Source organism: Chelonia mydas, chromosome 8 (genome assembly GCF_015237465.2).
Source record: "Chelonia mydas isolate rCheMyd1 chromosome 8, rCheMyd1.pri.v2, whole genome shotgun sequence".
NCBI lineage: Eukaryota > Metazoa > Chordata > Testudines > Cheloniidae > Chelonia > Chelonia mydas.
Window position 1 is genome coordinate 90,210,201 of NC_057854.1, and position 26,468 is coordinate 90,236,668.

Sequence of the window (26,468 nt, forward strand, 5' to 3'; positions counted from 1 at the left end):
TTTATTCTGCATAATAAAGTTATTTGTTTCAATGTTATAATTCTAAAAAACTTTCTGAAATGTAGCAATGCAAGAATGGGTATACATAAATGTGCAGGTCTGATCACATGATCACAGCAAACTATAAAAATTTAAAGAAAATAAGATTATTTTTGCCTTTTCTCAGTTAAAAAATATTTCAAAAGTTTACTTTAAAGGCACAGTTATCTCCTTTAACAATTAAAGGTTACTCTAAAAAAATAAAAGGCACCACTAATGTGTTTAATACATTTTTTTAAAAAGATAGTGATAAACAGTAAGCTTTATCATAAAACTTTCTCACAGTTTGTCGATATAGTGCTTCAAAGCGCATTCTGCTTCTAAAAGCTGGGCCTTAGAACTATATGTATATAAAAATTCTCACAAACTCTTAAAAAAACCTGTAAAATCTACTGACAAAAAAAGCCTTAAAATCCAGATCAGAGTAAAAGAAATAATGTAATGCTTTACAGTAATTGTTTTACACAATATATTTACGTGGATGTGTTTGAAAATAAGTCAGATATAGCAAGGGTAATATTTCTAAAACCCATGTTCCTAGAAATGTTTGGCTATAAATCTATAAAGAGAGGTACATGTATGCCCAAAATATATTCTCGATATGCAGCAGGGAAGTGAAACAAATGCTGTGCATATTTTCCTTATAGATGATTCAAATCTCTATGTCAGGTACATAGTCATGTCATTTCAGTTGCATTTCTTGGACTAATGTGCTTTATGACCATTTTTTTAAAATTCACTTTCTAATGTTTTGCCTCTAATACTGAGCCAACACTTTAAAAAGCATTTATTTCAAAACTTGTATAAATAAAAGGCTTATGTTAATTCTGACATGAAAAATATAAAACTACTTACGCCCTTATTAATGATTTTGCGTATGTTTTCTACATAAAATAACAGAACCACATAACTGTTCCGTTCTCAATGTCGAGTTTGTAAAGAGGGCTTTTGAATCCCTAAACTACTTTTCCAAATGTGCAACAAGAATGCAAGAATTCTGGAACAGAATGATACAATATTCAGCATTTTAAAATATCCCAAATTTGTCTTAAGTCTTCTTCTTAATGTCCCACTGGGCCTACTAAAATAGGATTACATGTGTGCCGTTTGAAAGGAGAATAGTATATAGCTGTTTCTATGAAAGTTATGTTATTACCAATCATCCAGTACAGGAAACAACAGACAATAGGTATTTCCAGTTCCATTAATAAACTGGCATAAATTTGACCAGAAAGGTACAAAGTTTGGAACGCGCCCCCCCGCCCCCCTTCACCCCTGCATTTCACTTCTGCTCACAAGCCCATTCCATTCACCATATCTACCTTCTGCCTATAATCAACTGTAAGATTATTACCACGGTAAAGTTCCAACCTATAGTCACTTTGGATACTATAACCACAAATTCATTGATTTATGGAAGGAAAAAATAAAACTTTTAAAGCTATTCAGGCTACTTCTAAGAGCTATCCATTCCCATGATCCAGAGTCATTCTCCAGCACATGGCTCTCTCTCTTTCTGTGTGTATATATATATATATATATAAACATAAAATAATAGGAATAATGCTCTCAGAATCCCATATAGGAGGAAATAATCTCTGGTGTGAGTCCACCACAAAGTATTTCCTAGTTCAAACGATTATCTCCTGCTAATTGAAAGTGTACAATTTAATGTCTGCAACAACCTGGATTAAAAGGGACGGAAGAAGGTACTTAATTGGAACTAAATACAAACTATCATCCTTATGAATAACAGTCAGACTGGAAGGCATCTAAATCCCAGACAGGATTACAGAGCTATATGGAGGGGAGGGGACGCTTTGGAGAGAACAAAAATCACATCTCACTTCAGCTTTATGCCTTTTAATAGTGAAAATTAATATGAAAAATGCCAGCACGGGATCTGTAGCAGCAAAAGCGCAATCCTTTGCCTCGGGAGGTACAGAGGGAGAGAGAGGGGTGGGAAGAAAAGTTGCCCGAAGTCCTGAGCAGTTAAGTGTAGCTGGAGCACCAGGAGCTAGAGCAGCAGCTGTGAAAGGAAGAGACCGTCCGGAATGGAGGGCAAGTCTAGGGCTGGGCGTCAACACACAAGCTTAAACTCCAGAGATCCATGGAAATGCAGTGGGGAGGGAGGCAGTATGTAGAGGGAAAAGGCATTTGAAATAATCATGTTAAAAAATAACACACAGGCAACTTTGCTGCCCTAAGGGCTCGAGCAACTTTGTGGAAAACACTGACGGAACTTGCAATCCAAACTTCCCCCACTCCCCAAACATCCAGGCAACTGTGACACCCGGGAAAGTGACAACGCGCGTCAAAGCAGTACATTTCCAGGGAGCAGGACAGAGCTAGACGTTCTTGACCATCGGAGGCTGCATCTACAGATCTGTGGATGGGGTCCAACGTACAGAGCTGTAGATCTCTGCACGGCTGCAGTGTACTTCCAGAGATACAGATCTGGGCACGAGAGCACAATGTATGTACAGATGTAGATCTATGCAGGAGTGCAGCGCGTGCAGCTATACGTCTCTGCATGGGTACGAAGTGTATTTTATATATGATGGGCTATAGATCAGGGCAATGTATAGAGCTGCAGATCTATGCGTAGGTGCAATGTTTATAGCCATAGGTCCAGGCATGGGTAACGTACAGAGATACTAAAAGGCAAACCTTAACTGCATCTACGAACCATACCCTTACAAACAAAAGTGTGGACTTTAGGGAGGGAAATCAATGCAGACTATGCAATACCTTACGTCTTAAAATAGAACATGCAGCAGCTCTTAATGCTACACTTAAAAAAAATGACCCTAAGCACATCTATGTTTTCATGCATTACTCGCAACGGAAGCACAAACGGTGAGTATTGATTGCAGATGACCAAGCATGTCATGGGCTGCAACCCTGCTAAACACGTGCAGGTCGTCCCCCCAAAAATTGCATATGAGCAGAAAACCCCCACCACCAATATTAATTAAACCATTAATAAGTAGGCGCCATTAGCCATGTGCCTACACAAATGGCCGTGCAAGAAGAGGAATGCAACCTAATGGAAACAAAGTTACTTTCTTAAAGCTGTATTTCTCCCCACCACCACCACCACCCACCATCCCCCCCAAGCGCATACACACACACGCACCACCCAGCAAAACCAGCCCCAAATGCATCCAAACAGCTGCTTACCTGGGTGAGACAGAGAGGAGAATACATGACTGCTGTGGGGGTTTTTGTGGTTTGGAGGTGTGTGTGTGAGAGTGAGAGAGAGAGAGAGAGAGAAAGGGAGAGAGAGAGGAAAAGAGAGAGAGAGGGAGAGAGAAAGAGGGGGGGAGAACCTAGCCTGCTTCTTGCTTTCACATTTCCAACTCTGCTAAACTGCAGCGAGCGCTGAGCAGCTCCATGAGCTGAACTTTAACCCCGCCTAGACTTTCCCTACACTACACACTATACATGTCTACTGTATCCAGGCGTTAAAGGCATAGCACACACTTCCCTCCCACCCCCAGCTTCCAGCAGCGCGCCCAGGCTCCAGGCTCCCCGGGAACCTGCCCGCGCGCCTCCTGCTCCTGCTCCTGCTCCGCTCTGCACCGCACCAAGAGCAGCAGCAGCTCGCTCGCTGCCTTGCCCGGGGGAGGGAGGGGAGGGGAGAGGGGCTGCAGTGCTGTGCTCGGCCAGCCCTCCCTATCCCCGATCCCCGCTCTCAGTGCATTACTGGGTAACGCAGTCAGGAGCAGTTACAGGCAGGACTCACGGGCGGCTATAGGCTACACAGGATGTGCTTCAGCAAACAAAACTACTTTTCCACAGTGCTATCCCCCCCCCCCCCACCTCCCTGACTCCGTGCATCGCCTAAAGGACTGGAGGAACTTCACCGACCTCGTCAAGAAAGAGCGTGTGCAGGCTACCGATTATATAGCCCCTAGATTGCGTCTGTAGCTCCATAGATGCAAAAGTCTGGGAACATTTGGGGGGCAGCTGCTCGCCTTGCGGACGCTCCTCTGAAGAGTGGGATATATTTAATTACGCATTGTAAACTCAAAACTTTTTTTTTTCTTTTTGCAAGCATCGTGTTCATTAGCGGAGGTCTTGAAGTTTTGTTGTTGTTTTTTTACATGTGGAAGCTTCACAGATTTTTTTCCTGGACTGTTGAGCCTAATGAATTATAACCCTGTGGTGGGTACAGTCCACTAGGGTTTTTGTTTTGTTTTTTAAGACCTACACACGTTAATACGGTTCAGGACCATAAATATTTTACCACCTGGAATGTCTTTTAAAGTTAAGTCCCTTGTGGGGGGGGGAGGGAGATAAATGTGTTCAAAACTTTCCAAATCTCTCTAATACTTGGCATGTGAATGTCATTTTAAATAAATCACTGTAGGGCAAGGGATGCTTATTTTACTAAAAATGCTCAACCTGTGCTCTGCATTTACCCTGCTTCCCCCTCCCCAAGTAAAAGTAAAGCACTTAAAATAGAACCGAGCCTCCAGCCACTTATTTAGGCTATAACGTACTGTTTTGGCACAAGGAAGGGTTTGGTTTTTTGGGTTTGGAAAGGTTCCAGTCAGCTAGCTTTTCTCGTTTATTGAGTCTTATATTTTCTCTCCGGTCTAACATCAGTATATCTCCTGGATGGAGTACTCCTCCTCTTCCTCTTCCCAATGAGCTGCATGCAGCCTGCAGACACTTACATATCCACAACCATTCATAACCTCCCCCCCGCCCAAAAAGGAAAGGAGACGCCACAAGACACCGCATGCAGCGTGCAAAGCTTCTCATGTGGATGGGAGATGTAGGTACTGTATTTCAAACTGTAAACCCTTTTCACAACAAGGTCAGGGGTGTTAATCCCTGTGCCCATTGCTATTAAAAGAAAAGGCTCTGTCAGAAAACCTGGTGTAAGAAAAGTAACAAAAATGCTCTCTCTCCAGCTGGAGACTTTTTCATGTCTGTTCCCTCGCTAGTACGTCACTACATTCGCTGACTGAAAAGAGGTGGTTGGTATTTACCAGGGTGATATTTGATGGAAGTTCTCTACAAGCCTGTCTTTAACTGGAGATGTCCTGGACTAACTGAAAAATGAGCTGTTTTCACTCAGTGCTTTCCTTTGATAAAAAAAAAAAGTGGTCTGGATCTGTTAGTCAAATAATGACAAGAAACACTTTCAGCTAAATATTTGCTGCTATATATCACTTCATTGCTCTGCAAGTTTCCTCGATAGAAGTTTCTGGCTGACAGCAAGACATGTGCCTGAGGCACAGAGAGCAGATATTGACCAAAGCATGCCTTTTTAAAACAACAAAAACAACCCCCTCTTTTATTCCTTATTACAACTTTCTTTTGTTGCTATGTTTACATTGGCCTCTATTTAGAGCCCGGCGGCAAAAGCGAGGATACTTTTTAGTGATACACAGTAAGATCTATTTATAAAAAACAGCTTTAAGAATAAAGTGGGGGTTAGTTTCCATGCTGGGGCCCGATCCTGTATTCCCTGTCCGACCCAAATACAAGCGAGCGTGGAGTTCCATGAACTCCGGTTTAATGAACTCCACCAGTATCCTAGGTGCGCGAGGAATGCGGGATCGGGCCCCTAGCAGTCCTGTCGGTGCAGGAGGCAGCCTCGCTCCACGATTTCCAGCTTTTTGTGGTTAGCAATATTATCTTAAGTAACTTTTGGCGCCCTTCGTAAGACTTTTGGACGTGGGACGATTGTTTGCGCCCTCTAGGCAGAGGCTGCATCCAAGTTCAGCACCAAACCCCTTCACATCCGCGTTCTCGACTCCAGCACGCATTGTGCACGCTTAAACTCTAGGATCCTGAGCCTACAGAAAAGGTAGGAGAGGGGGGAGCTTTGCGCAGCGCTGGTCCCAACTGGCTCAGAACCTCCTTTGGCCCAGTGAAAGTTCCAACGGGAACATTCAAACAAAGCAAGGGGAGGAGGTTTCCAAGAGAAATCACCGTCGGATGGTATATAAAGCTATTAAAAGACGCGCAGGGGTTGGGGCGGGGAAGCATAATTAAAGCAAATTCCTTGATCATAACAAAATAAGCGAGGCACTAAAGCAAACCTGGAGATCGGCTGTTAGGAAGGAGACACTGGACATGGGGACTTCGATCATTTCTTTTGAAAGTGCTACAGGGTGCCTTGCGATGGGGCGTCTTTTAAAGAGAGAGAGAGAGACTTCTGCCATGATCCCTGCTATCCATATTCTTTCTGGCACTTTGCCCGGCATTGCATTTACAGTGTTTTATTTGCAGAAACTTTACTTTGCCAGCGTTAGTGAAATCCTCTTAGATATATAAATTCCGTCAATAAGAGTTCACTTATACGTACATCTGAACTCTCTTTTATTTCGGAGGTACTTAATAGTGAGACCGTATTACTATGATTTAGACTTGGGCGCCCAATGCGCACTGAAGTCAGAACTCGGCTAATACTGAGCCTCCACACTCGCCCTCTTCCCCCTCCTTTATACGCTTTCTTTACTTGTTAAAGCAACAATTTCTTTGCCAGTTCCCTTGAGGGGGAGGTTGGGTTTTGTTTTGTTTTTTCTTTCCAGCTTTGTTGCACTTTGGTTACTACAAGCCGCTTTCTGGGAATAAAACACTGGCTATTAAGGTCAAGATCACGGACCCTTGAAAGACAGTCTGCACACAACTAAGTGCAAGGTGTGAATTTTGTGACTCCAAAATCTGCCTTAAGTAGCACACGGGAAGACTTAGGGGTCAACTCCTAGGGAGCTATTTCCAAAGAGCTAAAAGAACGCATCCTATTTCTAGTTAAATTTCAAAGTACCTACACCGCTCAAGGGAAAGATGAGACGGATATTTTAAATCAGTGCCTGCCAGCTACTGTCTCCAAGACAAGCTGTTGGAATAGGTTTCCACTGGACTTGTGTCAGGGACTTATATCCAGGGGACTACGGGCCCGACTCCAAGTTAGTGTGTTACTGATCTCCTGCTACACTAGCACCTTCCGCACAGGGAAGACTAGTAACAGGAAGAAACGTACAGATTCATCAGTGCCGGGTTACTTACATTCCTGATGGCAGCTTTAGCTCCGTCTCCCCCCACTCCACAGCCACCCACGCGCGCACCCCCCCCCAACTTTATAAAACATCTGCCAGTCGCCTCTGAACAAATCCAAAACAGACCCCCTTCACCTCAATACACACTGCTCACCATTCAGTAACTAATGGGTTAAGAAAACCATAAACAACCATACAAAGGATTAACACGCGAGGGGAAGGCGCACGGCTTGTCTTCCAAAGCACTTTCTAAATCTTCTAAATTTTGGCCCCGTTTAACAGTTAATGTGCAAAGACATCTGCGGCCAGCTAAACATTCTAGTGTAATCATCTAATATCCATTGTACACACATAGAGCGACAAAGTAACACACAACGCAGCTGAGGGGGGCCCTTCTCGACTTCCCATGAGACATACTGACAGCTTTTTCTTTCACAAAAATGTCAACGGGAAGGGGGAGGGGTGGTCTAATCACCCTGGCATTCCTTTCATCTATTTGAACGTGCAAAAGGCAAAGCAAAGCACATACAATTTGTTTTAAAACCACCCTAACTCAGCATTTTGCTACACTAGCAGAAACACTTTTGTGTGTGTGTGTGTGTGTGTGTGCGCTTTGCTAAATCCGGAAGTTTGCAGCAGGTTTGACAGCTTGAAACTACACTGGCCCCTGCTGAGCTCCAAGAACTTTGAGGGGGGAGGAGGCCAACGCACTCTCAGCTTCCCGCCCGTTTGGGGTATTTCGAACGTTGCAACAGCCAAGCCGCTCTCTCATTGGGCAGCGCTCTGGTCCATCATGGAGCTTTGCAACATTGATTAGAGAAGGCGTGTGTCAATTACACGCGAAGTCTAGACACTTCCTTTTGTGCTGGGTTGGCTGCCGATGCCAGACGTCTTTTTACAGACCCGAGCACGTACATTTTTTTTTTCTTTTTGGAACCGAGCAAGCGCTAGGAGGGGGGAAAAAAATCTGTCAAGCTCAGCGGTTTTCTGAAATCCCTGGGAGAAAAAAAGAAGGAAACTCTAGTGCATATATACACACACAAAACAAAACCCAACCACACACAGCTGCTATCTCCTGCACACAGAACACAGAAATACATTCAGCTACACATTATTTTTGGTAGCAAATCATTTACAATGAATGTATCGGCAACATCATAGCTATTAAGTATCGCGTTACGTACAGTATCTTTGTTTATAAAAATATGGAAATAGAAAGTTTAAGATGCACCACGTACCATTGCAATGTATAAAGAGTACGTGAGAAACTTTACAAGGCTGAGACGATTGGCTTCATTGGTTGACACTTTTTTCAATTTTTTTTTTAAATATCTAAAATAAACTTGGAACCGTTGAAAACCCGGAAGATAATAAAAAGCTGTAGCCAACTGCAGGCTGCTGGTTAGGTTTCGTTCTTTTTAAAAAAAAAAAAACTTTACTCCCAAATCAGAAGGATTTGCAATGCAATCTCACTCTCTCTCTCTCTCCTCTTTTTTGAAAGCCATCCAAGCCGGGCTGGCTGGGTTCTCAGAGTCTGTCTCTCCCCCTGGCTTTGCCTTGTGGGCTTTGGATTGTGTTAGACTTTGCAGAAGTTGCGATCGATTCGGCAGTCTCTCTCTCTCTCTCCCCCCGCCCCTCCCCGTGTTTATTTCCGCATTCACTCCAATTTGCATAGGAACCACGGACGCACAAGGAGGAGGGTGATGCACGCACGGGGCCCACCCTTGGCCAATGGCAGCTCCTGGATTTCCCATCAACGCGAGCTCCAGGATCCAGCTCGAGCTGCAGCCGCGCCCGGGACAGAGGGTCCGCGTACAGTAGGCCCCAGCCCAGCAGCAGCAGCGGCAGGCGGGAGGAAGAGGAGCGGGGTATATCCGTACGCAGTGCAAGTCCTTTCTGCAGGCGGACATTGGGATGGGGTCTAAGGAGATGGTTTGCTGCGTGCTGTAGTGCGGGTGTCCGCCTCGCAGCGGATCCTCTCCCTTTAAAAGCAAACAAACCCTACCGCTCTTTGCAAGTTACTTTAGTTCAAGGAGACTGGCCGGGAGGTCGGCAGAGCCATTTGCACTGGGTGGGGTAAAGTTCCTCTTAAATGCATTAAAACTGCTGAGTTCAGAAATCAAATGCAACCAAACAAAAGGATTCTAATTCGAACTGTGCCTGTCCTCCGAACTGTTGGGAAATCTGAAGGTGGGGGTGGGTTATCATTACAGTCGTGGATAATGGTAATAGCAGCCATCGAATTCCTGGCTGTAAAGTATTCAACTTCTGCAGCACCCCAAAAATAGGCCTGGTGTCACCCTTGCAAGTCGTTGTGTCTGTTAACTAGCTTTGGACACGTTTGCAGGATAACCCTGATATCTACAACTCCTAAAATACAATCTGCTAAACTTAATTTTAAAAAAATCTCCAAAGAGGGCATGAGAAATAGAAAGCTACCAGTCAGTTGTGTGTAGCTTTGAATCGTAGAACCACAAGGTTAAAAGGGATTGCAACGGTCATCTAGCCTAACCCCCAACTATCCTTGACGATGAAGAGGCTTGTGTAATTAACAGCAGACAGCAAAAGCATTGCATCATGTATTGGAAGCTTGAGATCTCTTGACGTTGCAACATCCACAAAAAAAAAAAAAAAAAACCAAACAGTTGATAATTTCTGGAACTTTATAATTATTTTAATAGTACAGTGTGGCCCTTTAGCTGAATAAGGACTGCTGGGGTATCATGGTTACCCCAAAATATTTAATACTATTAAGTGGATGAGATTAGAGCTTTAAAGATCGATGAAGTGAGCTGTAGCTCATGAAAGTTTATGCTCAAATAAATTGGTTAGTCTCTAAGGTGCCACTATTACTCCTTTTCTTTTTGTGAATACAGACTATAATGTTAACTAAAGTTGGTGAATAAAGATGGTAGCTACTGGTTAGCATAAACTTCTCTTATTTAGTGAGGGGCTTTTTTCAGATGGTTCCTATTAGCAAATCTTCAAATGATGAAATATTGTCTGCAGATTAAATTAAACCATCTATGTTTTACCCATGGCCGCTTGAGAGCATTGTTAAAAGAAACATGACAAAGGATTGTCTGCTATGTTATCAAGAGTTATCAAAGAATACTCTCAATACATTTCAAGTGGCTAAAGAAGGAAGCAGTGCCACTCAGGTTTGGCCTGTCTGCCCTGAAGGAGATGAAGGGAGCATGGGCCAAGCCCTTGCTTTGACTCCATACACCAGGCTGACCAGGCTGCAACTTGCTTTGTGGCTCTTTGAAACTGGGGGGGGGAACTGTTCCCTCCCTGGTGGCCCTGAATGTTCTGCTTCGACTGGGATTGGGGCAAAGCGAGACTGTCCCTCCCAAAACCAGGATTGTTGGAACGTCTGTAGATGGGCAGGTGTGCGATAATGACGTTGGAGGTAGAACATGTTGAGTTTTTGGAAAGGAGGTGGGTCACATAAGGGGGAATTTAGACAGAAAACAATTAGGTTTTTATACAGCATGGCAATATTAACATAAAACTAATTAAGTATTTAAGTAATTTTAAATTAGTATTGTGATCATTAGAGGCCTGATCCTCCAATGTGCTGACTACCTTCTTCAAGGTTCTGAGCATACTCAACTGCCCTGGACCCCCAACCTTCCTAGGTGCTGACCACCATCTGAGAAGCCCTGGACACTACTGACTCCAACTCACACCGAAGTCAATGGGAACTGAGGGCGCACAGCTCCTCTCAGAGTCAGGACTTTGGGGCCTATATGCAAGCCCACTGAAGTCAATAGAAAGCCTCCAATTGGGTTAAGATCAGTTCCTTAGAGACTTACATGTACTCTGTAGAGCTAAATCCTCAGCACTTACTCTACAGCCCATAATTTGATGTGTACCATGAGGCATTTCTTATTCCAATAAAAATATTGTGTGTGGTGGAGGGAAGCTGTTAGATATTGACTGGGTTGGCATTACCCTTTCCCCCAGTTCTATCATTTGTAGCACAAAAGATACTTCAAAAAAGGCTGACAATACCCATCTACTATGATACTTTCTTGGTGTGTTCATTTCTGTTGTTTTAGAAGAAGCTGAAAATAAGATCACAGTCTGTGAGCTCATTTGGGCATCATAGGCCCTGATCCCCAATTTGGGGATTTTTATAATATAAATTATAAAAATTTCTTATGGAAGTGGTATATAACCCTTAAACAGCAGGAGAAGCCTGCAGAGACAGTAAACTGACAAGCTCAACTGTTTTAGATTAAATGAATGCATACATAGGTTTGATGGAAATCTGATGCCAAAATACTAATTTAAAATTACTTAATTCCTGTGAATAATAAATTTTCACATATGCAGCTTTCTAATTGCCTTGGATACATACATAGCGCCATCATCCTAGTACTGCATAATCTTTAATGTATTCATCCTCACCACACCCCTGGAAGGTGGAGAAGTGCTATTATCTCCATTTTATAGATGGGAAACTAAAACTAAGATCCTCAAAGTTATTTTAGGCTTCTGCATCCCACTGAAGTCAAGTGACTTGTCCAAAGTCATACAAGAAGTCTGTGGTAGAGGAGGGAATTGAACACAGGTCTACTGAAGTCCTAGGCTAGTGTTCTAACCATTAGTCCCTCCAGCCATGCTAAAACTTTCCAGTTTACATTTTCACTAATCCAATCTTTGTTCTCCAGCATATTGGTGGGGAAAGTCCATTTTGCTCCTGGTTCTAGCTGATCACTGAAAAATTCTGCAGATTTTTCCAGATGAGTTTATACTTTTATGTATTGCAAGTTATACAGAAATAGCAACTTACAATTAGATGGGTTCAAACTAATGAAAGGAAGAAAACAGCAATCAGAGACAGAGATCCAGAATAATCATTTTCTTTCCTTATTTGATTGTAGTGTTTACAATTTAATAAATAGTGTTTCAGTTTAAATAGTACTTTGAAAACAGGATTTGTTTTGAAACCTACAACCTACAAAGTTCATAGTGAAAATGGTTTTGATTTAACAAGTTAAAGATGTATTACTGACAGACAATTGTTATTATTATTACTATTTTATTTGTATTGCAGTAGCACCTAGTCAGAGATCAGAACCACGTCTTAGGCATTGTTCATATATGTACTAAAAAGACAGTCCCTGCCCCGGTATGGTGCAAACCATCATCCTGCTTGTTAAACTACTAGGCCACAAACATTACATGTAAAGTAACATACAGAAACTTTTTTTATTCAGACACACTGTATTATTCCATTTTCTCCTCTTTATCTAAAACCGACAGACATCTTTCTCAAGGGCAGTAAATGACTCTGCAGTGGTACTGAGTGATTACAGTCTCCAGTTCTGATACAGCTTTCTTTCCAAATCAAGTTCAGCATAAATAATAGGTCTCATAATTTTGGACCTAATCCTGCACTCTTCAGTAGTCATTTTGCTCGAGTAAGGAGTGTAGGATCAGTCAAATTATGAAAATACTGTTATGAGATACCTACTATATATTTTTATACATGCACATTTTTGTGTCCATGACAATATACTTCCCAAACTTAATCAGTTTGTTTACTTTTGTTACTATTTTGCTACCACATGAAAACAGCCCATTGAATAGTAGTATCTATGAATCTATGAATAAAGTGATTTGTCTTGTGTTCACTTACTACATACTGAATCTGACATTTAATAGCTGAGGTGAAAATATGGTTTAGAAGATGTTAATTGAATGTAGTGGAATAAGATTAACACTCAGCAACTGCAGTATACTTTATAGAAAAGTTATGACTTAGAGAAAATGGGGAGTATAATGAAAGACTCCTCACAACTTTTTTTGATACCACACGTAGAATGCTTTCCTCTATTGTCCAATGTTGAACTTTTTTTCTTTGTGAGCAACAAAGTTTAAAATTAAGACGAGTCAGATGATATTTCTCAAACTGCAATAATTAGTGATCTGTTTAAGTACTATGTTTGTTCCTTGTATTTTTCTTTATTACAAATAAGTCTGTAAAATACGAGCACCCTACTTTTCAGGCAAAATCTCTCCTAACTTTGTGCATGGGGGACAGTGATTGGGCATGAAGAATCTCGGCATGCTAACATCTGACCTTTCAGTATTATTGTTTCTGGTACTGTGTATGTTGAATGATGTCTGTCTGCAAATCACTCCAAGAACTAGAGAATGTATGAGGCCTTTATTTATCAAAATAGTGTAATCCATCATATGAGGTAAGTGTCCAAATAAGGGGTAAGAATGTGTGTCAGTGGAAAGCTGATCATTTTCCTAAGATGTAAAGAGAACTTAAAAATCTAAGAGCACAAAAGTTTTGTCAATATTATTCTGTATTTTTCTCTGTTATGTACTCCTTCAAGCCCAAATTAAATCTCCCCTAAATGTGAAAATATTATATGCAAGTTGTAGAATTCACTCTAGGGAAGACAGAAACTTTTCTATGTATAGAGTTTCACTTTTTATTTTAAAACATTTTAACCAAGGAAGCGCTTGTGATTAAAATGTTAATACTGATCTTCAGCTTTGATTATTAAATTGAAATGTTTACTTGCTGCTTTTTGTGTGTATAGGAGCTAGGGCTTCTGTCAGCATGTGCTCCAGCTGAAGCATTTTCCAGGTTTTCTAAACAAGTAAACTATATGATCAAGTTTAACTAGCGGGTTTTTTTGTTTGTTTGTTTGTTTTGCCTCCTGCTTCGCTGTTCAGAAAGTGGAAAGGTTTTGTATAACAGCTAATAAATGCATTAGCTTCAGCATCAGGACATTTTTCAAGTCTTCATTACTGTAATTCTGAGACCTGCTGCATTATGAGTATTGGCAATCTAGATCCCTAGTTATGGGCAACATGGGGTAAGGTAGGATCTTTCTGCACATGTTGCTTTATTTTGCTGAATATAAGATTTCTTCTGAAAAAAGTAAGTTTGTGGTTGTAGAGCTGTTGTAATCCATGATGTACTTACCTTCTGGAAACAGGCTGAAATAGCACTAGAAAAGGAGAGAATTTCTTCTATTCATCATAAAGCGGTGTTAACTTCCATATCAAGTTGGGACAATTGCAGTGCTAACACTATTAGCAATGAGATGCAATACAAACACACTGAAATGTGATTATAAAGTGACAAATGAATCCTGGTTTTGTTCATTTGTTTTTGGTTCTGTTTGTACTCCTGTATACAAACACACATCACAACAGGGGATGCAGTTATTCTGTGTAAATGCAGTGAACTTTTTTTTTTTAAATGTAGCTTTTTCTAAAGCTCTGTTCACATCTTATGAAACAGGTGTATTGTTAGAATTTCAGTTTACCCAGTTTGCATAAATCAAATATAGTATAATTTTCCATTTAGAACATGGAAAAGCTCTGCCTGCAGATTCCCCACCCCCCTTGGCAGGAAATAAGCATTTCCCTACAGATGTATTTTTTTAATCCTCTTCAGATTTGGATTGTCCCTAACTGTAGAAACTCTAGTATCGAAACAGAGCTGCTCCTTTGCAATTTGTTCTGCACTTAAACTCTCCTAATGCCACAAATAAACTTTGGGAAAGTTATATCACAGTAAACAGTGAGGTGTGGTTTAAAATTATATGTGCTACTGTATTATTAGGTCTCTGCCGACATTGCAATTATCATTTGAAGCTGGCAATACCATATTAGCTGTTTAGTCAGAGACAGAAATAGAGGTATGTATAAACACTCTGACATTTTTATGAATGGAAGGTATTTTTCGAGATTTTTTTCCCCACTTTCTTGTTTGTCCCGTATACACCAGGACCTATATCTTCCAGAATCCTTGTATATGTCACTTTAATATTCAGACACAATCAATACAAAACGGAACATGAGTCATTGTTACCCCGTTCCACCGCCCCAGACAAATCGTATACTTCTTTTATTAGCTAGTCAGTCCTCAATCTTAAGAAAAGTAAGTACCCAGAACCGTTGGCTTTTATTTGCACATACGGGAGGTAAACCCTCGGACTGCAGTAGCCGCCCTAGCATCTGCATCGCTGGAAATAACAACAGCATACAACTGACATTGACCGTGGTGCTAGACACTGTACACATCACAATTTTTATTCGACAATTGATTTCGCGGCAGGGATGGTTTTAACTCCTCCGAGTAAAGGCACAAAGAGCCAGAATAAAAATGATCACTACGAAAAAAACAAGCGTTGTATATGTCTCTCTCTCTCACACACACACACACACCCCCGCCGCTTCCCCCTCTCTTGTACTCTCATGAATCGGTGGAGAAGGGGAGGGGGGAATAAATGGTGTTTAAAAAAAATTCATAGTCTCATAACCTGCCAAGTCTGCCTTCCCAATTATTCATGAAGTCAGTGGTAGCCATTTTCATTTAAGGTACAGAAAAAGGAAGGGGGGGGGCGAATAAAAGGTCATGAGAAACCCCCCAAAACAAACAAAACGAGCCGGAGGTAGAGCCGAATCCACATTCATCCAGTGGTTGTTCTACAGTCAATTCATTTCGAATTGCTGCGCCGCACTGAGCTTGCTGGGGGGGGGGGGGGGGAATAATCAATCCGTGCTGTGCCCCGTCCTCCACCAGCCGCTGCTGCTGTTGATGCAGAGGTTAGCAGCTGCATCGTGGTGGTGTTGTGATTTTTTTTTTTTTTTTGCCGCAGTCTACGTCCATCGTATAAACCAACACGCATTGAGATGAATAATGGAAGTACAGTACTGAAGACAGCCAAGCTGATTTATCACAGCGAATCATTCACTGCTCCAGCCCCAGCTCTCAATTATGCCACTTTACATCACTCACTGACACACACACACACAGAGATAAGATATTTGTGGCCAGATCTGAGCCAAACACAGCGAGAGAGAGAGAAAGAAAGAAAGAAAGAAAAATCCGGATTGTTGAATAGAGGGAAGTGGGAAGTAAAAGACAAAAAAAAAAAAAAAAAAAGGCTCTTTCCCCCCTAGCATGGACAAACGCCCTGTAATGCAGCGTGGAAGAAAATAAAGTCTGAACAAAACTAGACGGTGAGACAAGCACGTAGGAGAGGGTGAAACTGACGTTAACGCAGACTCCATGGGAATCTGGTCACTGGGAAGCAAAACACGCTCTCCTTTGCTCGCTCTCACACCGTTTCCAAAAGACACGCACTAGGACTGAGTTCCGACGAAACGTGGCTTTCAAAATATCCACACGCCGGACACGCTGCCGTTGAGGTTTCTTTGGAGAACGCCTGGTGGGGAAGAGAGACCAGGGAGGCATCTGCACGTAAGAGAGGCGAAAGGCAGCCTGCTTTATAATCTCGTATGCCAAGAATGAATTGCTAAACTTTCTTTAAAGGGTCTTGGGTTGTGATCAAAATGCGCTAGAGGGCTCCTGAAAGACGTATATGTATATATCTATATCTATAGTGTCTTTCAGGACACACACACTAAATATATATATTATGGCTCCCAACCAATTCTACAGTAGAGACGGATACTTGTCAAATTTATATATTTTTAGTCTGCCTTAATAGATGCATTAAAAAAAAAAAAAACAACCAGAGCTAGGTGCCTCTAGTAAGAGCTGTTGAGTCTTTCTGCAAAGCCTGCATCCGATGAAGTGAGCTGTAGCTCACGAAAGCTTATGCTCAAATAAATTGGTTAGTCTGTAAGGTGCCACAAGTCCTCCTTTTCTTTTTGCCAATACAGACTCACACGGCTGCTACTCTGAAACCTGCCAGTGTGGTTCTGCACAGCATTTATATTATGTATGTTACTATTCTTGGTTTATTAACTGGCTGTAAATCCCTGCAATTAACACAAAGCCCTTCAGGTAACGTCGAGACGGGGAGTTAGAATCGATAAAAGCAAGGACATTTGTAATCCGCGCTTCCGTCGTGTCACCCGCCCTCTGGTGACGAGGTATCACAGTGATCTGAGGCCGGTGTGAAACGGAACACGGCACAGGGGCTCCACTCCTACCGCGGTAGGGCTGGTGAGTTACCTCCGGAGCGAGCGGAAGCCTGAACGCAGAATGTTTTCACATGTTCAAGTTAGGCATTTAGCCCAGCTAATGCAGTTTGCATGTTAATTCTAGATGCATTTTAATGGTAGCGAAAGACATGCTGAAAAGTGTTTGTAGCATTGCTATCAGCCGTAGAGACCCAATAAATCGTAGTATTTCCTTCCAAGGTCTACTAGGTCCATTCTTACTATTGTGGCCCATAGCGGTGGATTAGTGAGGTGAACGGAGTGCCATTTTGTTCTCTTATGTCGATCGAAGTTAGAAATATACACACACGTTATGGGTGGGAGTTTCAAAAGTGGCTTTAGAACCACAGGTTTAATTGAAAGTCAATGATACTTGTTTTCCTAAGTCACAAAGACACTTTTGAAACTCCCTGTATGATAAGATAACCACACACACACATTCTACTTTCTAATGTCTACACACAACTGATATAGGTATAACAAATACCTATGTTAAAATGGGGGTTTATATATAAACACCCAAAGGGACTAGCACACTGTATGGAGTAGTGGGATGCAAACATTTTCTCCTATTCAAAGCTTGTTAGTGAGAGACAAGAGGGAACAAGTGCCCCATCACAAATCAAATCTTCAGATTTAGTTTCACTCCTTAAAAGTTAAAAAATGTTAACATAGCTTTAAACCTAATTTATCATTTAAAAAACTTACTAGGCTCCAAACTTGGTACACTAAGCAAAAGTTGGCATTGTGTCCTATCACACCATGGCTCTAAAGACTACAGACATTTCGTCGCTGTAATATTAAACCTCTATGTAAACTGTTACCTCCGGCCTTCAGCTGGGAAAATGGTACCACCTCACAGAGAAAATGTAGAGTTAAAAATAAAATGAAGAAGGTAAAAGAAAGCGACAGTACTAGTCCAGTATTTACAACAGTGTATGCAATAAAGCTCTGGTTTTTTTCTTTGTAGAAATACCTCTCTCTCCAGGATGTAGGTATTTCACACTACAGTTGGCAAGGCTGGTGCTGAAGTCCCTCAGGTTAGTGAGCCTCAGCTGGCAGGGTTAGTACCCTTCAGCCACTAGACCCTTTAGCAATATACAACTGAAGGTGAAGATCAAGTTTTCAACCATGCCAAAAAAAAAAAGTCCCACCAAGACTGCAGGAAATTTTCAACTGCTGCAAGCACTATTGAAATTAAACCACATCACAGCATCCCTGTCATTAGCACAAATCTAAGCCGGGGCTGTTTTGTAGAGGGTGTGAGGCTACAAGTAATGTAAGTCAGTTAGAAAGGAGGTGAGCGAATATATATCAATGCTACTGAGGAAAAAATCATGTATGCTCTCCCCCCCTTAAAGGAGTGCGGGGGGGGGGGGGGAAGATTAACAGGAGTCGGAGTTCACTCGAAGTCAGCAGACGACTCAGAGTGGGGGAAGCAGGGTCATAAAAGAAATCTCTGCCCCCAGCCCAACCCACCGAGAAGAGAGGGTTTCACCATTTGGCTTTTGATTTTGGTTGAAGGTGAGGGTGATGAGGCCTAGAGCTAGAACCTGTTCTCTCCACTGACTTACCTGGCTCACGACACAAGGCACCTCGGAGAACTTAAAATAATAAAACCAACACAGTAAGGCAAACTTGGCAGGCGGGCTTAGGCGAGCTTGTCCGCCCACAGGAGCGCTGAGGTGCCCAGGGTGGGTTTAAGAGGCATTTTGCTCTCCCCCAGGAGCGCAGACAAGCAAGAGTGAACACAGAGGAGGACGGCCCATTGCCTGGCTCCTGCTCCTGGTGCTCTTGTGGGAGGCAAAGCTGACACTTCCCCTAAGAATAATCTCTCCTAGGACGTCCTATATCCAGACTAGCCTCCTACAAAAACCCAGGGACCATTTCCAATTCCCACTAGAAACCAGGCTCAGCTCCTGCTGCCCGGAAAAACCCAGGCTAGCTGAGCAGCCCGAGTTGGAGGGCAAAGCCCTTTGCCGCGCGCTCGTGGGTCATAACCAGCGTCCGGGGGGTTTCCAATGTAAACCCTCTAGGAGTCAGACCCCCCGCACTGCGGCAAGGACTGCGGGGCCTTTTAAACAGCGCCCTCCAGCCCAGGGCGCTTCTCCCGCAGCCGGGAGGTTGCACTCCTGGCACGCCCTGGAGCGAGATCTACCCTGAGTCCAACAGGCATCTCTAGCCCCGCCAGGGCCCGATCCTGCTGCCATTAAAGCCTTCGGGGAGAGCAGGATGGGGCCCGGGAAGAGTCCGCCCTGAAAACAGGAGGGAGGGGGCAGGACTGAAGATCTGGACCCGTTATCACGTCCAGCAAAGCCGGCCAGTCACTGGCCCCGGCTGCAAGGAGCCAGCCGGCCAAGCCGAGCAGCAAGGGGCGGGTCAGGTTCCAGCTGCGCCAGACCAGAGCGCTGATGACAATGGCTGGGGGCTGGGGGCGCCTGATTCACCCAAGCGCAGGAGAATGAAACTTTCGGGAGTTTCGGTGTTGCAAGGCACACACGAGACACGGCCTGGATCCTGCAGGGCACTCAGCTCCCGAGCAAGGGCAGCAGAACCGGCCTCTGTCCCCCCAGTCCTGGGTGTGCTCCAGTGAAGGGGGGGCGGGGCGGGCAGAGCCACCACAAGAGACTCCAGTTCACCCTGGCTTGAGGCTGGCCAGATCTGAATGGCTCTCAGTGTCCCCCCCCCCCGGTCTGTTTCATGTCAATAATTTAAGCATAAAAAGCCCCAACCCGTTTATTTGGAGTCGTACAGAGACGCTGAAGTCACTTGTACCCTTGGGCCAAAGGAGGACTTTATGAGCAATTATCATTTCACTGCTCGAGGCTCCGATTAGTAACTTTATGGCGTCTCTTATCTTTATGGGCGGGTTGGAACTTCAGCCCATTAACAGCGCCGCGGCGATCATCACATCCAGGGTCTTCAGCCCCGTCCCTTCCGCACAGCCCCCTCTCCAGGAGAGAGAAGCCCTGGGCAAGCCTGGCACGGGGCAGACGCACCTCCGGGGCGCCCAGCACCGACCCCCCACCTACGCTGGCCATTGCTTTGCCTTACGGGTCAGGACAAAAAATGTCAAGCAGATTTATTCATAACAAGTTATTCAATCTACACAGCTTCGGGGCCAGCTCCTACAACGCCCCCTGACCTCATTGAAGGCAGGATCAGGCCCCGCTGCCTTTGCAGAGATTAGAGACCTCCTCCATACACTTCCTTTGCCTAGCATTAGTGCAGGATTGGGCCTCTGCCCCTGTCCCTGGTGATATTGAATCAATCCTAGTTCATCCCTATCTGCAGTTTACCACATGTGACAAACTGTTCTCTGAAAAGCCACAACCAATCATTTCAGTTTAGGTGATTTTATTCAAAGGTCCTTTCTGTTTTACAGTGGCCTGTTAGTTCTTGGTCACAAATCCTTTCTAGGAAATATTGAGACACACTTTGATTTCATTGCTAGGCCACAGAGTTACTAGCTATTTTTACTAGTATGAAATGTGTGTGTTTATGGATCATTAGTTCCAGGCCAGAGTGACTTGCAACTATACACACGGTTTGTGAATGTTAAAAGTTCGCCTTCTATATTTTGGCACAAAATACTCACAATATCCGACAGCAGGTCTATTATGAGAGAGTCACTCCCTGTCTTTTGGCTGGTGCAATGAAACTAACCTAGGGTGCTTTTTTTTTAAAGTGCAAACTATTACCCAGCACCACTCCTGAGGGACTGGGAAACTGCTGCATACTGACTGCTTATCGCAATGCACAGGGTCTGATCCTGAGGCCAAACTGCAGAGAAGTCAAAGGAAGTTTTACCGGAGTAGACAGCAACATGAGGTCTGTAATTTGCATGTAATGACTCAAATGATACAGGAGGACTTACATACAAATGGGTTTCATACATTACTGTCTAATTCGATTTAAAAAGTGGGATCATAGGAAAGAACTAAGGTTGAGCCCCTTAGCCCCCAGACTTCCATTAGGCCGCAGAACAAAACAAAGTTGAAGCGCCCTGCCACTGGCTTTCTTGAAAAAGTTAACAGTGAGTTAAAAGACAGCTGGTGTTCACTGTTCTAATATTTTTAACGTGTTCTTACAAGGTTTGGCAGAGTTCAGCCCCCTTTAGGCAGAGTTTAGCCCAGTACTTTTAATAACGGTGCCTTTAATGGTTTAAATACCACGTGCAAAATATATTCAACCTACATCATGTAATTAAAACCATAAAATAATGATACACATTGGGGAGACTGACAGATAAATAGCTTTTGATGACAAGGATATTTTGCTAATATAAGGTAACAACGTTGTGGGGATTAATTCTTTAAGCAGTGTAACTGAAAGGCCCGGTCGAGCTCCCATTTACGGTAGTGGCCACAATCCGCGTTGCTTTCAATCGACCGACACGCTGGAGGCCCGGCCCTGGCGCTCAGCGTGAACCGGGTTGCACCTTTGCCGGGCTCTTTCCCACACAAAGACAATCGCGGGACAGGGCCGTCAGCTGCGCGCCCCCGGCCCGGCACGCGGGAACACCAGCGCTGCGGGTCCCCGGCGCTGGCGGCGAGCGGTCTGTGCGCCGAGCCTGGCAGCCCCCCTCGGCTGGACTGGTCTGCAGAGGGGATGCCGGCCACCGGCTTGCCGCAGCAAGGGGCGCCGCGGCTCGCAAAGGGCCTTCCGACGCAGGGTGAGAACGGCTCCGTTCCGAGCGGGGAGGAGCGACCCGGTAAAACTCCCGCTGGCCGCCGGCTTTCACGGGGCGTGAGCCAGCGGAGAAGAGTTCGGGGGCTGCAGATTTCTTTTCGGTACTGGGGAGGTGCCTGGGGGCTGGACCGGCTAAGGCGGCCACAGGAGCCAGGGGAGACGCAGGCATCCCACACTCTCCATTCATCGGCCTCCTTCCCCCCCCCCGCGTGGAGCTGATCCCCTCTCTCCCTTTTCTTAGGTCTCGGTGCCCCCTCACCCTCAGTCCGCAAAAGAAAAGTGGTAAAGATTATTGCCAGGCCCCACACGCTGTTTACTTCGTCTGGGCAATACCACAGGCCCCTCTCCCCAGCCCCTCACGGGGAAGCTGCCTGGGGGAGTCCCGTGGAAACTAGTTAGCTTGTGTCTGCAGCAACCAGGGGGTGACTTCAGTTAATATGGCTTGAAGTTAAAACTTTCTTCCTTTCGTAAAAAAACAAACAACCCCCCCCCCGACCAGCCGGAGACCCCAAAGGCTGGGCTTTTTCTATTTCCAAAAATCAAGAGCGGTAACTAAGGATTTCTGTATTACTCTGAGTAGCTGGCTTGCGTGCATTTGACTCTGCTCCCCTGAGTCATCCCTTGACATGGAGTGAGACGGTCAGCGCGCCACCTAGAGGCAATCCCGGGGTATCACACAGTCTGCAAAGCTCCTTTCTTAAGGCCTAATGCCTCCACACATGGGACGTGCTGCCGCTGTGGCTCTTCCTCACAACGTGTTTCCACGGAACACCTCCCCCCCCCCGTAACTCCACTGCAGCGTAATCTTAAAGATTTTCACCTGCATATACAAACGCCAAGTGGAAAAATATGTTTGATCCCAAGGAACCAAGCCTATCAGGCTTCTGTTTCATTCAAATAAACATTGCATAGGGGAAGGGCCAGGGCCAAGAGGCAAAATGTCTATGTAACACTACCTGGTACTTTGCGGACTGATGAATGTGTATTTTGGCTCCAGTATGTAAGCAAGTCCCTCTTTGCATGGTAACAAGGGAACGGCCCAACAGAATAAAGTGGTGGAAAGAGAGGATCCAGAAGAAAAATCACCACAAACTTGCAAGTGATTTGTAACCCAACCCCAGCCATAGCTGAAACCAGCCAACATCCCTGTCCCCAAAGCCACTGTTCCTAAAGTCCCAGTTTCATCACCCCCTAGTGGTGAATTTAGAAACAGCAGCCTCAGGGGAGCTTGGGGTCTGAGCGTTGTGATTGCAGTTGCTACGCTCAACAATGAAGGGTTTGATCAAATTATAACCAAGGCACTGATTCTAGGTCAGGTATCTTTATTCAACTGATTCTTTATGATCTTCACACCCAGGTGGCAATAAAGCACACCTGTTACATCTCCTCTGCTTTAAGGAAACCAAACTTTTATGTATGGCATATATATGGAATGAAAATATGATTATACAATGCTCCAGTCCTTCAAAGTATTACCATTTATTTCTTCAGCATTTGGACAACCACACAAATATGCATTATAATGTATTTGTACCTCCATATATTCCCTGGCATTGTTGTAATCTTACAGAAGTGCAATTTAATGACAAATACTTCAGATTGTCTGAACAAAACCTCTTATTTTGTGTACAATTCTGAGCTTAATTTGTGCGCATAGATCTGTGTGCGTTATCAGTGACCCATGCAAATGAGAAATTTACACATGCAACTACGGATACAGATAACAATGCCCATTTATCAATTAATGATCTCATCATCATTATTTGTATTACTGTAGCATCTAGGCACCCTAATCATGGACCAAGACCCCATTGTGCTACACACTTTACAAACACAAAGAGATGGTTTCTGCCCCAAAGAACTTGCAACCTATGTATGCACCTAGAGGGACTGTCAGTCAAAATTAAAGACTGGCTTGAGACACTTTTGAAAATGTAGCCCTTACATTGGAGTAGATCTGCATAATCTGTACAGTGGTGGGCAGTATTTGGTGTACAAAACACTCCTTGGTGATTCCTAAAAATTGTAGCCCCCTGTACCAGTTTAGCAGACTAAACCCTGGTCTACAGTGGGGGGAGAGGGGAAGGGGAATCGATCTAAGTTACGCAACTTCAGCTACGTGAATAACATAGCTGAAGTTGACGTACTTAGACCTACTCACCGTGGTGTCTTCACTACAGTGAATCGACTGCTGCTGCTCCCCTGTTGACTTCACCTGCGCCTCTTGCGGCGATGGAGTACAGGAGTCAACGGGAGAGTGCTCGGGGGTCGATTCTAGATGCGATAAATTGCACCCTGTTGGATTGATCGCTGCCTGCCGATCCAGTGGGTAGTGTAGACATACTCATAGACTTCTGGCTGTTTCAGCAACTTTCTTGCCCTCCCTTTTGCTGCAGCAAGAAATCTCTTCCTATTCCCACCTCTATGACCCTCTAAAGGCCCAGTCCTGAAAAACTTACTCATATGAATCCACCCTCATACAAATAATCCCACTGCCTTCAGTGGGATTATCTGAATCAGAAAGGCCTGTAGTCTCAGGCCCTTCAGTGGAGCTAATCTAACCCACCATGAAGCCTGGGTTGCTCCAAAAGGTATTCTGCTGCTCCGAGCTGGCCCTAAACCAAATGGCAACGCAGGCGAGGAGCATCTTCAGTGCCCGCTTCCATCTGTTAAACTTTTGTATACCTTACGGCACCCTGAGCCTGGCGCCCCCCATTGCTGGCACCCCAGGTGGTCGGCCTGCCCCTAAATCCGGCCCTGCTGCTGCTCCAAATCCCTGAGTGCACCAGATAATCTGAGGCTGGGATTTAGAGTAGCCTAAGATCTGCTGTAGGTTTCAGCATGCAAAGGTAATTGAGAGGCAGGCAGCAGGGGAGCACAGGGGATCAGCCCAGAGTGTGGGCCCAGAATTTATCATTAAAGTAGGGAGGAGACTGTGGTGGGGAATGCTTAATCAGAATCAATGGCAAAAGCGCGAAGTAACTGTAGTGATACATGCACCAGTCCTTGAGAATAAGTGTTCTAGGATGTCTGGCAGGACACAGTCATTTTGCCCTGTAGTCATAGTTTTAGACACAGTTTAGTTTTAGCTAAATATAATATAAACCCTTAGGAGAATACTGCAGTATTCTACATTAATGGCTTTAAACATTACAGTTCGCAATAGTGCTAAGGCAGTTTTTTTGACTATTGTCTTACAATCTTAGAGTACTGGGGTATGTGAGTGTGGATTTAGAATAAAATAAGGGAAGGTCATTGCATGGGTTTATGTAATGCATGTAAGGAAAGAAGACAACTCTCCACTCTCGAAAATAAAAGGACAACTATAAGCCAACAGAATACAACCAAGATGAAGTTCTCTAGTCCAATATGTAGATGCAGCATCTTTTCCACACATTTACCACTGCTTCCTTAAGCTTTGGTGTGTTGATAATATGTTGCTAGAGCCCAATTTTAATTATTCTAATTACTTGTCTGTTGGAAAGGGGAATGATCCTGTTGGAATTCATCTTAACTTTTGCAGACATGGATATTTACACGATTCAAAAGGATTTGGAGATGAGGGGGAGGGAGGGGAAAAAAGTAACATTCTCCTGAGAAAATGAATGACACATTTCTCACTACTAGCAACCCAACTTTTCCAAGGAAACCAGCAGCCCTCCTCATTCATCAGTGTCACTTTTCAATGGCTGCTCTGTTCGCAATGGATTTGTAATGACCAGAAAAATTCCAGTGACCTTCAATCAACGCTTCAGTCTTTCCCAAGACTGGTTTATGTTTATTTAAAGGAAGAGATGCTTTTTCTTGCAGAAAATAACAATATTTGTAAAGAAGAAATAAATTATTAATAAAATGAAGGGTAAGTGGGTGGTTTGGATGTTAGAGGACATACTGATCTAGGGAGATAGATCTTCAGATGGTATAAATTGGTGTAGCACCATTGACTTCACATGTCAGTTTAAATCCGGTGAGCATTTAGTCCAGCAAATCTTAACCTATGGGTCATATCCTGCTACACTTGCTCACCTTAACAGTCCTTAATTATCTGAGTAGCTCCACGGAAGTCAATGGGGCTACTTGTGTGAGAGTAAAAGTTGCAGGACCAAGCTCCCTGTCTGGATTTTCATTGTTAATCTGTTTTGTTCTGGGGATCAAACATATTGCACATTTCTGAATGTTAATTTTCCATTACTTTATATTTATCACCTGTTTCGTTTCATCAGTGGGCACTGTGGCTGAGTGAGTATTTGGCTCCACTTGGAAAAAACATTTCCAGTTATTTTCCAGATGGATATCATGGCACATGCATGAATGTGGGAAATATGCTTATAGTTCTATAAACATTTTTATATTTCTCATATAACAGTATATACATTGTTATATATGAGAAAAGTGTTTATATATTATATAATAATCTCTGACTAATGGTAAAATGAACCACAGATCCGTCAACACTGATTTTCTAGAAGAGGCAAGTTCTGCACCTTCGTGTGTGTGCACAGATTTGTGTAATATTTTTGTTAGGTCTTCTGGGATCATTTCCCTCAGCCCCGTAGAAAAAATCTTTTCATGCAAAATCTCAGACATTCTGATCTGAAGGAACACTTTAAATCTATTCCGTACAAATATTTCATGTCAACTTCATTGCGTGACTTATCTCTTAGGAGAAAAATTTTCCCACCCCAAACTAATATAATAATAAAATAATAATAATAAATAACCCTATCGGCTCTGAAGTCCACTTTTCTTTTACCCATGTAA

The 26,468-nt window shown here is 43.6% G+C and overlaps 1 protein-coding gene and 1 long non-coding RNA gene across 19 annotated transcripts in view; one reads left to right on the forward strand and one right to left on the reverse strand.

Annotated features, from left to right (window-relative positions):
* The window catches only part of NFIA (nuclear factor I A), a 466,574-nt gene that overhangs the window by 312,123 nt on the left and 127,983 nt on the right, over window positions 1-26,468 (reverse strand). For 5 of the 17 annotated variants that reach the window (XM_043552647.1, XM_043552643.1, XM_043552644.1 and 2 more), the window contains exon 1: window positions 8,300-8,708. The exons of 4 other annotated variants lie outside the window; for them this stretch is intronic. In XM_043552647.1, coding sequence (XP_043408582.1) covers window positions 8,300-8,302 — 3 coding nt within the window. In that variant the 5' untranslated portion in view covers window positions 8,303-8,708. Of the gene's footprint in view, window positions 1-3,222; window positions 3,809-8,299; window positions 8,709-26,468 lie in introns of those variants that run through there. 8 more of the 17 variants (XM_037907924.2, XM_043552637.1, XM_027821532.3 and 5 more) reach the window with 7 other exon arrangements.
* On the forward strand, window positions 4,931-26,397 carry LOC114019338. Of its 2 annotated transcripts, XR_003564433.3 has the most exons (4): window positions 5,489-5,866; window positions 8,737-16,308; window positions 20,704-20,846; window positions 25,231-26,397. It is a non-coding gene; the product is annotated as an uncharacterized LOC114019338 (long non-coding RNA). The 2 variants fall into 2 exon arrangements; XR_006292610.1 differs by lacking the exons at window positions 20,704-20,846; window positions 25,231-26,397 and having other exon boundaries at window positions 4,931-5,866; window positions 8,737-13,819.